This window comes from Cyprinodon variegatus, unplaced genomic scaffold (genome assembly GCF_000732505.1).
Source record: "Cyprinodon variegatus isolate N-32 unplaced genomic scaffold, C_variegatus-1.0 Scaffold10, whole genome shotgun sequence".
Classification (NCBI taxonomy): Eukaryota; Metazoa; Chordata; class Actinopteri; order Cyprinodontiformes; family Cyprinodontidae; genus Cyprinodon; species Cyprinodon variegatus.
The window spans coordinates 2450279-2462653 of NW_015150463.1; the positions used below are offsets into that span (position 1 = coordinate 2450279).

The following is a 12375-nucleotide window of genomic DNA, read 5'->3' on the forward strand; positions in this document are numbered from 1 at the left end:
AAGCTTTACTGAGACAATCATCCATTTCCCTCAGAGTGATGCACACATCCCTGTGCAGCATTTGTATCTTACCTGCAGGGCTCCAAAAAGCATCATCTCCTCCTCGGTGCAGTCGATATCTTCCAGCAGAATGGCCCAGCGGGCCTGCTCATACAGCTGGGCGAGACGCACAACATCGTACTGCCAGATAGAGATGATGGATGACTTAAAAATGATTTGACACATTACAAATTTTAAAGAGGATTATTATATAAAACGCCACACACACCTTGGGGTCTATATCGTAGAAGGAGTAAAACTTGAAGCGAAGCCACAGTCGGTCATTTTCTTGGATGCCTTGCTGCTTAAGACAACGAGATGAATCCAACCACCTGAGGGGGGGCACAGAGCGTTTTTTTGTTTCTAAAGACTTTATGAGGTTTGTGTTCCTATGAACATACAGCATGTAGTACACTGCAAAAAATGATCTCAAAATGAGTAAAAATGTCTTAAATTAAGGGTAATTAAGATGATTTGCCAATGGAACGAGTATTTTTACTCTTAAAATAAGGTATCTAGATATTATGCACTTGAAATAAGACAATGCAATTGTTTTTCTTATTTTAAGTGTAAATTGTCTTGTTCCATTGGCAAAGTGTTTCACTTAAATCCTTAATTCAAGAAAAAATGCACTTATTTTAAGAAAAAAATACTTTTTTTTTTGCAGTGTATGTGTTGGTATGCAATATTCAAAAATAGTTTAAAAGTGAGCTACATCATTGTCATTTTTGCTAGTTTTTCCATTCATCCTTTTAAATTAGTTCCTCTATATATAAAACTACAGTAAAGAAAGGGGACAAAAAACAACTATTTTTTTAATTTCTTTCTTAAAATGGCAGCACCGAGTGCAAGCAACCCAAAAAGCTCTTAGTATACAGGAGTGTCTCAGTAAGTTAGAGAGCCTTATTTCTTCCAACTACGTCGTTCAAAAGTGGCCTTGAAGTAATTAGTGTATTTGTTACATAGTCTATGTGCAATTTCTGATTTAAAAATGAGGATGGTAATTCAGAAGCTGATACTTATCTTTCTGACAGCTCTTTCTGTCTCATCTTTGTGTTCATTCTCACTTGAAGGATCAGGATCAAACCAGATATATATCAGAGGTTTTGAGGTTTTAAAATCATCCCTCAGAATAATGAGCTATATAGCATGAATCATGCACTGCTGATATGGTACACCACCTTGCAATTGTAGCCATTTTAAGTAAGGAATAAATTTCGAAATTTTTCTCTGCGTTAGATTGCATTTTTTTTTATTTGGGAAGTTATTGTCTTCATCTTTTATTGTTGCCCTAAATGTCTTGAAATATGCAAATATGAATGAGTATGTATGTTGTGTGTAGAAATTATTTCAAATGGCTGTAAAACATAAGGAGCAAACCAGGTTTCTTGGAAGATTTGGATCTACCTGCCGTTGATGTGAGCTTTGTCCACCACACTGGCAGGGCGGTACTGCTTAGTGATGACCTCGGGAGCAGGAGGAGGCTGAGTGATGGACAGCATCTTGTAGACGGCCTCCATCTGCTCTGAGTCAGCAAAATGAGCCGGCATGCCGTTGTACAGACAGGGCCGGGAAACTGAACAGGAAGTGGGAACGCAAAGAATGATGTGAGATATTCAGGAGAAAAACAGGAAGCAGACTGGCTGAAATGTTTTAGACATTGTGAAAAGTGTTTTAAAAAAAGATGTGATGGGTGTACCCATGGAAAGGGGCACCTCGGTCAGGTCGTAGATCTCCTCCGCCATGTCTTTGTCTTTCTTCTTCTTCTTCTCCTCCACAGGACGGAGGAGGGAGAGCTCCTCAGGGTGACGGATATCTGTTGGGAAATCATGTCAGAGTTGGTATTAACCAGACCCCGTATTGAGTTATTTGAACTGATGCTTGATTGATGTTGAAAATATCTAAAGTGGGCATATTTCTCTGTACAAACAGATAATTGTGCTTAAAGCAGAGACATAATAGAAAATGAATTTTCTTATTGAATTTAATAAATGTATGTATAAACATGGTTTGGCTTCTGAAAAATGTAAAATGTGGGACTCAGTTTCAGGAGAAAAAGATGTTAAAGCTGGCAAGAGCAATAGGAAACATCCTCTTTTTATTATGGGCTGAGATGTTGGAGTAAGAAGTCCTTAAAATAACATCAGCATAAAGGCCAGATAACAGCGAATGGATTCAAGGACCTTAACTCCTGTAGACGTGTCCTATAGTTGGATGAATCTATTGAATCATGCAAACGTGTTTTGACCATCAAGAACATCAATAAATGTGCAATAAAAAAGCTAAAAAATAAAATTAAAAACAAAAAAGGCTGTGTAATGTTCTATTTATTTGTTTAAATTAATATTTTTCCTGTCAGTATAATTGCAACACTCCAACAGTGACTGCAAGTCAGAAAGTTGTGTTAATGGAGGTTTTTAGCACACAGTGGTGCGAGGGACATGTCATTTTCTGTGTTAAAGGTCAAGTTCTAGGTGACGTGTTGAATCTGCAATGACTGAGTCTGTACTGTCCAATGATTGATAAGAGGAAAATGACAGAAAAAACTTTGTGCATGCTCTTTGGAACCGTTTTGATTTTAAAATAAATATCACTATTTATTTAAATCCAGTAAGGGATTTTGCATTGACATAAAAAAAAGAAAACTGCTCATTGAAAAACAATAAAGAAACCAGATTAAACGAGTAAGGAAAGAATGGCAACACTAATTTGCCTGGCAGGCTCACGTGGAAACATGGGTTTTACAGAAGTTTTAAGGTCAGACAAAGGTTAACCTGCTGGGACTACGATGACAAGTTCAATGCAAAGATGAGTCAGTGAACAAGGCTTTCAAATCCTTCAAACACCATGCTAGCTGTGAGCTATCGTACAAAGGGTTTTTTTTGTTTGCTTTTGGGGCTACCATTGCATTGCACAAAGCTGATGGGTTATTTAAGAGAGAAGGCCGACTGAATTCTGCATTTTACGTGTTTTCTCTCTGCATGCATATTTCCTCTCATTGAATATTAATGTTAGATGAAACATGTGGCTGCATGGTTGTTTGTCTTCTGTGTTACTTTGTTTTTCTGCGATGCACTGGTGACCTTTCCAGCCTGTACCCTGCCTGCAGAAAAATTATCCAAAATAAAAATAAAAGCTTCTGTTGTAAATGTTTGGACTATGATGATAATCCAGCATGTTGACAGAATACTAACCAGCATAATGTAACCTTGCAATTAACATCCCAAGTAGAAGCAGCTTAGGTAGATTAAACCAAAAATACTTTTTTATTTGAGCCTGTATGTAACATTCAGAGCTTATTTTCAAAAAATTGAAATGTTGAATAATTCTATAGGGATCTTATGATCAATAACACTATTTATTTTACACCTATCCCTCAAAGAGCCTTTCAACTAGAACCACAAAATGTCCATGCATTTATACACAGATCAGAAGCAAACCTCCAGAAAACAGCTCTTCCCCATTATACATTACTAAAAAAAGTTTACCTTAAATACAGATGAACTAATGATGTTGGTGTCCAGTCATCCAAAGCCTGACAGTTCTTGTTTTGTTTTTATTTTACTTTACTTTGTTTTTGACAGTCAGATTGTTGCCCTTTAGTCTCTGGCTTTTCAAATAGTTTTTAATCCACTAACCTTTTCTTGAGGTTTCTGGTGGGGAAATGAGACTAAGCTATGCTTAGATTAGAATAAATGAAAGTATGCAGAAGATTAAGAAACACTTTCTTTCTGGTAATGACCAAAGCGAACTGTTCCAGACAAAAAAAGAGCTGGTTAGGTTGATGTGATGGAGGGAAAACACAGAGTGATATAAATATCAACACCCGGAGATAAAAATACCTAAATAAAAAAAGATCAAAGAGGAAGTAATAAAGAAAAACCCACTGAGCATCCTGCAGATCCCCATCACTGTCTGGAAGACAGGGTTAGAGAAGCAGGCCTTCAGCATCAGGGTTTTCCCATTGGGCAGACCCAGTTTAAGCGGCTTGTGTTGAGGTATGAACAGCAGCCGGGCGTCAGCGTGAATCCCATATTTTTCCAGAGTCCAGGCAGTTCGTAGGAGCCAGTGCTGCTTCTGCTCCCACCACAGCGCGTGGTCTGACCAGTCACGTTTGATTTCTGAAAAAGACAAACACAGAAGGAAATACTTACATTACAGATCATTGGTTACTGTATCCGAAAACAAGCTGGAACTGGATCCCTGAGGTGTTGGATCAAGCAATGTACTTGTTAAACAACATGACAAGCAGTTATAACAGGGTAGGTAGTACTTCAGTCTCATCAAAGGGTTCAGCACCCCACCAGGTATGCTTCCTAAACTTAAAATCAGCCTCTGCTCACATTGCAGTATCAGCATTCAATAAAGGTATTTTTGAGGATTCATATTCAGACAGGAGAAGCTACTGCAGCTGTTTCTCTACCAGAGGAATTCCTGGATGAGTGTTTTATTTTCATCATCTGTCTCTTTCCTTTCTATCAACTGTTGGCAGATGGGAAGCTCTTCCTCCTGCTTAATTTCCCTCATGTTAAAGAGTTGGTGGTTCCTTTTCACTGTGACGACACTCGCTTGCATAGGAGGAGGGATTGCTGCAGAAGTCAATTACTGTATGCAATCAGCCAGGGTTCCTTCAGGAAATAACTGCTCATTACCTGGCCACATATCAGCTGGAATTATCTTTATAGTAAAACAAACTGTGTGTTATTCTATTGTATCCAACTGAATTTCAAACTGAGTAAATTATTTTACTGGAATCAGATGAATGGGATAAGAAAAAAAATAAGTTTGGGCTGAATTTAAGTCAAAAACGCTGAATATAAGGTTGGTTGTCTTGTAAAATGACTTTAACTGAATTAAGATTCAGCTGTTAATTCAGTTATTGGGATTTGGTTTATTCGTTCACTTTGGGAAAATATTGTCTAAATCCTGCAGGATATGAGAGTTTACTGATTATTTGACATCTGAACAAACAACCCTAGTTTTTAGCATTACATGTGTAGGTAGCCTAAGTATTGAAAACATTCAACAATTTGGCAGCTGATCAGTTGTTCTGCAGTATAATACTGCAACTTATTTAGATCTGTTTAGCTGTGCATGATAATACATGTTCAGAGTCCTTCAGACAAACACACTGTCTGTTAGCTTAGCAAATGGATTTAATGGAAACAATTCACTCTGACATTTATGTGAATCATCACCAAGAAAAGGGTGTTTCCATGCTTCAGGAATTAAAGTCCAATTTTCCATTCTCTTATATTAGCAACATTTCAGTGAGTTATTCTAAAGAATTACTGCCAAAGAAAGACTTTCTGGATCAATGATGTTGTAGCAGGGAGGTTAAAGGGTTACATCCTAATGTGGCATCTTTGATAAAGACAAACATACTGAAAAAATACTATCTATAGTCCATGAGTTATTAGGGGTGCTCTACCTTTCAAGTCACATTAAGAGTTGTCTTCTCAATCATTAAAAATCAATACTTGGTGCTTGATATATCGGTCTGCTTCACACATGTTTTGGAAGAATATATGTAAATCCATGCAATTGTATGTCTATGCATTCTTGCTTAAAAGCGTGCAAAGGTCCCCTCAGCCCATTAAGGTTTCCACTGGGAATGTATTTGATAGGTACAAAGAAAAAAATAGAACATGGAGTAAAAGAATTACATAAAAAAATATTTTTCTATGTATTTTTTTATTAACCTGGAAGATGGCCTATTTGAAACTTGTTAATGTGGTATGAATCTTATTTCTTCAGCTGAGACAATAAAGCTGTTCAAATGTGATGAGAAGATGGATGGAGCTAAATACAAGACAAACCACAAAGAATTGTTGGCCTTCCAACTGGATATCCCCTTAGCATGATGAAGTCACCACCGTGTTTCACCCTATGAATGGTGCATTACATTAATGTGTTGTATTTTGATTTAGACACATCTGAAGACACCTTTCTTTAAGAGTGATATTTGTTACTGCACAATGAGGCTATGGGCTGTTTTATAAAACACTGACAACATTTGTGGTAAAAGGTTAAATATTTAAGATTTAAGAACAAGTTTGTCATTGACTGCATGTTTTTATACTGCCAGCCCCTGTGACTGAGAGAGACAGCTAAAGAAGGATAGATTGACTCACGTGTCTTCTCCACCAGCTTGACGATAACCCCTCCGATGTGGAGGTCAGATGCAACGCTGATGGTGACAGGAGGGGCATCAGGGCCCAGGTCCTCCACAGTGACTGACAGGTCCCACGCCGCCATACTCTGAGAGCGATAGGAGTAGACTGCATGACTGAAAGCAGGACTCTTCTCAGCAGCAAGATAATCAAAGAAAGAGACACACTCCAATAGGATGGAAACACCTTGGACAGCATTATAACCAAAATATAAACACAAATGATCAATTCTCTTTGATTTCATCAGTATGATTTTAAATATTAGTGCAATAAAGAGAAACAATCTGACTTTTGATTAATCATATCTCTTTACAGGTGCTGCTCAGTTAAGACCTTATCCGTGGTAGACACAAACACACTGAGTGACAGGCTTGATAAATGTTTCCTGTTTCTGTCTCAAACTATCACCATGGATGCACACTTCCGCTTTTTAAATGCATGCAGCAGGGGAATGAACAACGCGCCATGGGCTGGGCCGTTCATTCGGTGTTGATACTGTCCCCTCCTGCATGTAAATAAAAACGCATTTAAGAAAACAAAAAAGCAATTTACTTCTTGGATAAAAATGTGTTATTTTTAAAACCATATTTCCGTTCAAAAAGACAAATACAGGTTAAACTGCGTAAGCAGGACATGATTAAATCTAGCCCCACGTTTACTTGAAGGCCCAGACTTTCATAATATTTTTATAAATTCAGACCTATGCGTTATTAAACACATTTATTAACTTATAAATTACACTTTACATCTCTATATTTTAAATATAAACATCCACTGCCATTTTGTCTGTTCTCCTGCTTCTATTTCCACACACACACATACACCCTGTAAAAGACAGTACCCTGAGCTTTCTCCGTCCACAATTTGAAGAATTTGACCCTTGTGTCTTTACCAAAACTCTGAAGAAGTTTCCCTGGTCTACTGTGAGAATTTGCAGCCGTCTTACCTCTCTCGAATAGGACAAGTTGTGGTGTGTGGTCTTGCCTTTGCTGCTTGTGTCACCCCTTTTAAAAAAAAAAAAGCTTGTTCCTTTTTTCTCTGTCAGTTTCCGCCAGGCGGAAATGTGAACACAGCTCAACTTCTGACTGACAGCTTGTGTTGAGTGATACATATTAGGCAACATCTGTGCTTCGGTTCACAATTAAAAGGCCACATGAGGGTTGCCAGATCAGCAGTTAGAAATGAAAGGGTGTGGGATATTATTCCTTAATTTCACAAGTCAGGTTCGTTTGGTTAAAATGCAAAGTAAGGTTAGGTTTTATGCTAAAGTGTTTCCTTTTAAACCTAACAGTCCCATATGAACAATGCAAATAATTTATTTTTTATGTATAAATTTAAAAATTATTGATTAATTATATATAAGTTAGAGAAAAGTCTTAACTTGTCTAACCTCCTAATATTTAGGGTCATAATTCAGTTTTCAGTTATTCAATAATAAGTTACAATTATTTGTTAAATTCTTCAACAATTTTTATTTATTTTTTTTGTAATACGGCCTTGAGTGCTATGACAAGTGCTTTCAAACATAATGCATTATCAATATAACTAGTACGGTAATAAAAAAGTTAGTATTGTATTGATTTTATTTGATTTTATGACAAAAGGATAAATATTTATTTTTTGTAAAATTTCATTAATTGAAAGCTTTGTGATGCAAACTGCATTGTATTTATTTTACACATCAAAACCTGTCTGCAGGGTTACATTACAGGCAACCAAGTGATGACAGTTTACATTAATTCATGATAGAACAGGAAATGTGACATAACTAAATAAACCCTAAATAACTGCATGTTCTTATAAGTAACACATGTCACCATCTGGTAATTAATTTTATTAGTAATTACCTGTTTAGACAACAACTCTTTTTTTCTGCTAATTGATTTGTATTTTTTAATAATTTATATAATGGAATTTATAGTTGCATATTGAATAGATGTCCTATATTTTTTAAATGGAACCTTTTTTAACCCTTTATATATAAATAAATACAATTGAATTTAAAATACAGTTTGCTGAACACTGCAAAGTATTTTTTACTAACACTATCTCACTTGGATAGCGTCCACTTATATTTTGGCTGCTTTTTGAAAATTTAACCACATCATACAGTTTTTTATTCCGAATATATAGTTTAAACAGACATTGTCACTTAAAACTGAAATATCCGATAATCATGAAGCTCACACTGGATTTTGACCGTTATCTTTGACTCTTCCATTTTTACTCATTTACGGGGTATAACCTACTGTGAAAGGCTTTACATTTTAGATTTATTTTGAATTAGGTGTATGCTGCGAGTATCTTAATCGGAATATTACAATATTTACTGATATCAATTAGTGGTTTCAAAGATGGACCCCCCTATATCCTCACAAATGGTATATTCCACACCTTAACTTCCTAAACAAAGGTAGCACATGAGACTTTACACTGAGAGCTGTGTATGTATCGAAAGTGAAAGCCGACCACAGTCTGTGGCCGACATTTGAACTTTTAAACACAGTTCTTTACAGCCTGCTCGGTAAAACTCAAACATGGCGCTGCTAATATCAGCTCGGGTTTCAAACGTGAGAGCCCTGCCATGCAGTGCTCTGTCCCGTGTCCGGGCTGACTTCCAGAGAGCAGGTGTCAAGTTCAGGCACTTGTTCACCCCGGGTAGCCCCCAGCTCACCGGGACACATGTAACCAGTCCCATACGAAGTGCTGTTAACGCCGCAGGCCGAGGGGCCAAGTTCTCCACCACAGCAGCGGCGCTTCACAAATCCACCCGGGCTAACGGTTCCTGTCCACCTGGGGGGAGGAGAGGCTGGCTGGGAAAGTTTGCCTTCGGTGCCGCCCTCGGAGTGGGGACAGCCGCTGTGGTGCAGGCCCTTCACACTGGACTCATTACCGCCATGGCTCTAAAAATGAACCTGGACTCTGCTGAGGGGGACTGGAAGGAAACCAAGGGTGAGAAAGAGAAAATCACGACCTTTCAAATGAACCTGGCCAAACTGTCAGCTGCCTGGATTGATCACAAGCTGTAAAAAAGCTGAATGAATAAGTATGAAACCCAATGAAACAACTTTCACAGTAGTGTTAATATATTAGTTTCCTATTGGTAAGGGGACCCTATTTTAAGATTTTAATATCTGTAAGGTTTGCTGCTTATGATGCTTTTATTGCCTTTTGCTTGAGGCTTCCTTCCAGTTCCACATTGATTCAACAAAACATGTTATAGTGTAAATATTTACTACTCTGTACAAAAACCAGCAAATGTTTTTTTATTGGGACTTCATACACGTGTAGGATACATTTCTGTCTCCCTTAAAGTCATTACCCCCTAATTATGATAAATGTAACTTTATTTAGTTTATCTATTTAGCACCAATTTATGACTGTCCTCTCAAGGTATTTTACAAAATGCTTCCAATTTATACAAATACATTTATAGTTCACCAGGTCCATAGAGTCTGAGTTAATTACATGGACTTAATTCCAAGTTTAGTTTGTATGTATGTTGCTTATACTATATATTGTATATAGTATATTGTAGCCATAGATCCTGTATCCTGTGCACATGTGTATATATATATAATTTGTCTGCGCCATCAGCACCAACTCAAATTCCTTGGAAGTGCAAACTTACTTGGCAATGAACTTGAATCTCTTTATTATTCAAACCAGAAGAAAATATTAAAGCATAAATGTAATTGCATTGATTTACTGATCTTGCAGCAATCCCTCCTCCTGAAAGCATTTAACAACAGCAGAAAGGAAAACTTCTAAACTAAACCCTCCAGCAGAGCCTAGCTCATTGTGTTTGTCTGTTATGACCTGTTTCAGCTAAAATAGGGTTGATAGCAGCAGCAGCTCCATCTTGGAGAGAAACATGGCTAAACAGAGCAACTCTCAACCAGTAGACATAGACATGAATACATAGACGCCTCATTGAGTGGGCTGGCTAGTGCATGTCCGCCATATTGGAAGAGTCAGCGCTGTGCTGTAAACTACTACTAAGTCAATAATAGCCATGGAAGCAAATTGGTACAAAAAAACCTAAATGCTTTTAATCACTGGATTAATTCAGACCCCACAGTCACCACCCCCAAAATAACACATATATAAATAAGCATATCATTTTTTTATTGGGACATTTGGAGGCAACAAACACTGTTTTAAATAACACACATCTTCCCAGAGTTTGAAAATATAGACATTTGTTACATTTGGAAATGCACTAAAATCCTTTTTAAAGAATTGCTTAGAACATTTTCTCCCTTGTGTTACCAGTATATAACTGGATTGATTTCCGTTTAGCAGTGCAGTGCAGGGCAGTCTCGGTACTTAGTGGTAATAATGATGATTATAAGTATTATTATCAGAACACTGAGGAAGAACTAGTGGAAAACCTCTCCCTCTTCAAAGTGACTCCTCAGCATCTTTTGAAAACCTCCACACAAATACAACAGTTAGACATTAAAATATCAACAATTCTCTCACTCACATTTTTATATTGCCTAAAGGTGGGTTCGAGCTGGATAATTCACTGATTAGTTAATTAACTTTTGAATAATAGACAAAAGGAAGTATTGTTGGATTTCTCTTACATTCTTGACAACTTCAGTTTCAATATTATGGATATATTGGAGATATATATATATATATATATTTCTTGTTAGCCAATTGTTTACATCCTCCCCCCTCTGTTTTTCCCAGACTTCTTGCTGTCTCTGTCTGTGAAGGACAGGCGTGGTTACTACAGAACCTCTGGCTCGGTGCCACTGGATGACATCCCAGTGTGGACTCCCACAGCAGGTCAGACCTCACATCAGTCATCTGCACAGCTCAGGGTGGAGGAGATGCTATTGCCTTCAAGAATTAAAAAACGCTTTTATTTTTTGCCTAGGATAAAAAAATAAAAAAATAAAAAATAATTCTGTGATGGAGATCATTTTTTTGATCAATGCAGACTAGGTCCAAAAAGTGGGACTATCTTAATCTCTGTTTAACCTGTGGATAACTTTGAGCTGGTACAGTGGTTTTTAAACCAGCTCAAACATAAGGCTACAGAATATATAACAAATCACATTATCACTGTGTGCCAGTACATATGCAAAATAATTTATGGAGTGTAGTAATTATTGGTTATAATTTTCAATAGTGTTTTGAATATTTATAAGATTTAGGTAGCTCACAGCAGGACACGCTCACACTAAGTAAAACCATTACTGCCCAAAATACTAAAGGTCACAGATTGATAGAAATCCAGAGGAGAAAATGAGGAAGAAAGTCTCCATGTATCACAGCTACTATTACTACTATTATCCCTAATGTCTTCAAAGGCTGAGCAAAGCAGCAGAACTGCAACTTTAAGAACTGAATAGAGGCGGTGACCACTAAAACAACCATGCAGCAGACTGGACACCGCTAAAAAAAACTCCATATAATCCATATTATTAATATATTTTTAAATTAAATTTGATTAATTAATTTATCACTTTCTAAAAATTACTTATTTGGGATATGTTACAATTTAATTGTATATTTACTATTTGAATCATGTATCAGATGGATAGATGAATAAAAAAATGTTGCTTCTACTCATTTCATGGTATATTTATTGATTTCATGAAATGCTTTGGCTGCTCCAAGGTATCTGTATTATTGTTATATTTTTTTTATTTTTTATTTAAGAAGTAAACATTTTAAAATGGCGCTTATCTAAGATGGTCCAGATGCTAGAGGTCAGGGACTCTTTGCATCACTCTAAAGTGATGTATAGAAACAGTGATAAGATGTTTGTTTTTTAAAATGCCAAACAAAGATATTTGTGTCGAGATTTATTAGAACTTTTCATCACAGGAGGGGGTGTGTCTCTACATTAAGGTAGTAAAACAATAAAATGGCAGCACCTTAGCATTATGTTACTTTGTGGCACAAAGTTTTGGAGTCATCTCTACAGGAACCTGGAGTCAGGTTGTTCTTCAACATTATTTACTTGATGTAAATTGGACCGTGGACCCTGACGTGTACACATCAGAATAACTTTTACCTTCACCACATTGACTGGTGAGGTACAGCATGAAGCTTTGGAATGGACAATGTAAAGGAGCTTCACCTTGGATCAACCAGAGGTCTAAAATTCTCGCTTTGTGAAGATCACAACCATTCTGGATAA

General features: G+C 36.9%; 2 protein-coding genes across 3 annotated transcripts in view; one reads left to right on the forward strand and one right to left on the reverse strand.

Annotated features, from left to right (window-relative positions):
• fermt3 (fermitin family member 3) overlaps positions 1–7219 on the reverse strand; it is a 14061-nt gene extending 6842 nt beyond the window's left edge. Inside the window, exons 1-7 of one of the 2 annotated variants that reach the window (XM_015379084.1) lie at positions 7159–7219; positions 6174–6300; positions 3927–4160; positions 1739–1855; positions 1447–1615; positions 269–371; positions 73–180 (exon numbers count right to left, since the gene is read on the reverse strand). In XM_015379084.1, coding sequence (XP_015234570.1) covers positions 73–180; positions 269–371; positions 1447–1615; positions 1739–1855; positions 3927–4160; positions 6174–6297 — 855 coding nt within the window. In that variant the 5' untranslated portion in view covers positions 6298–6300; positions 7159–7219. Of the gene's footprint in view, positions 1–72; positions 181–268; positions 372–1446; positions 1616–1738; positions 1856–3926; positions 4161–6173; positions 6301–7053 lie in introns of both variants that reach the window. The other variant, XM_015379075.1, reaches the window with a different exon arrangement.
• A 1394-nt stretch (positions 7220–8613) lies between these two features.
• Positions 8614–12375, forward strand: part of macrod1 (MACRO domain containing 1) — a 208683-nt gene continuing 204921 nt past the window's right edge. The window contains exons 1-2 of the mRNA XM_015379580.1: positions 8614–9164; positions 10914–11012. Coding sequence (XP_015235066.1) covers positions 8750–9164; positions 10914–11012 — 514 coding nt within the window. The 5' untranslated portion in view covers positions 8614–8749. The remainder of the gene's footprint in view (positions 9165–10913; positions 11013–12375) is intronic.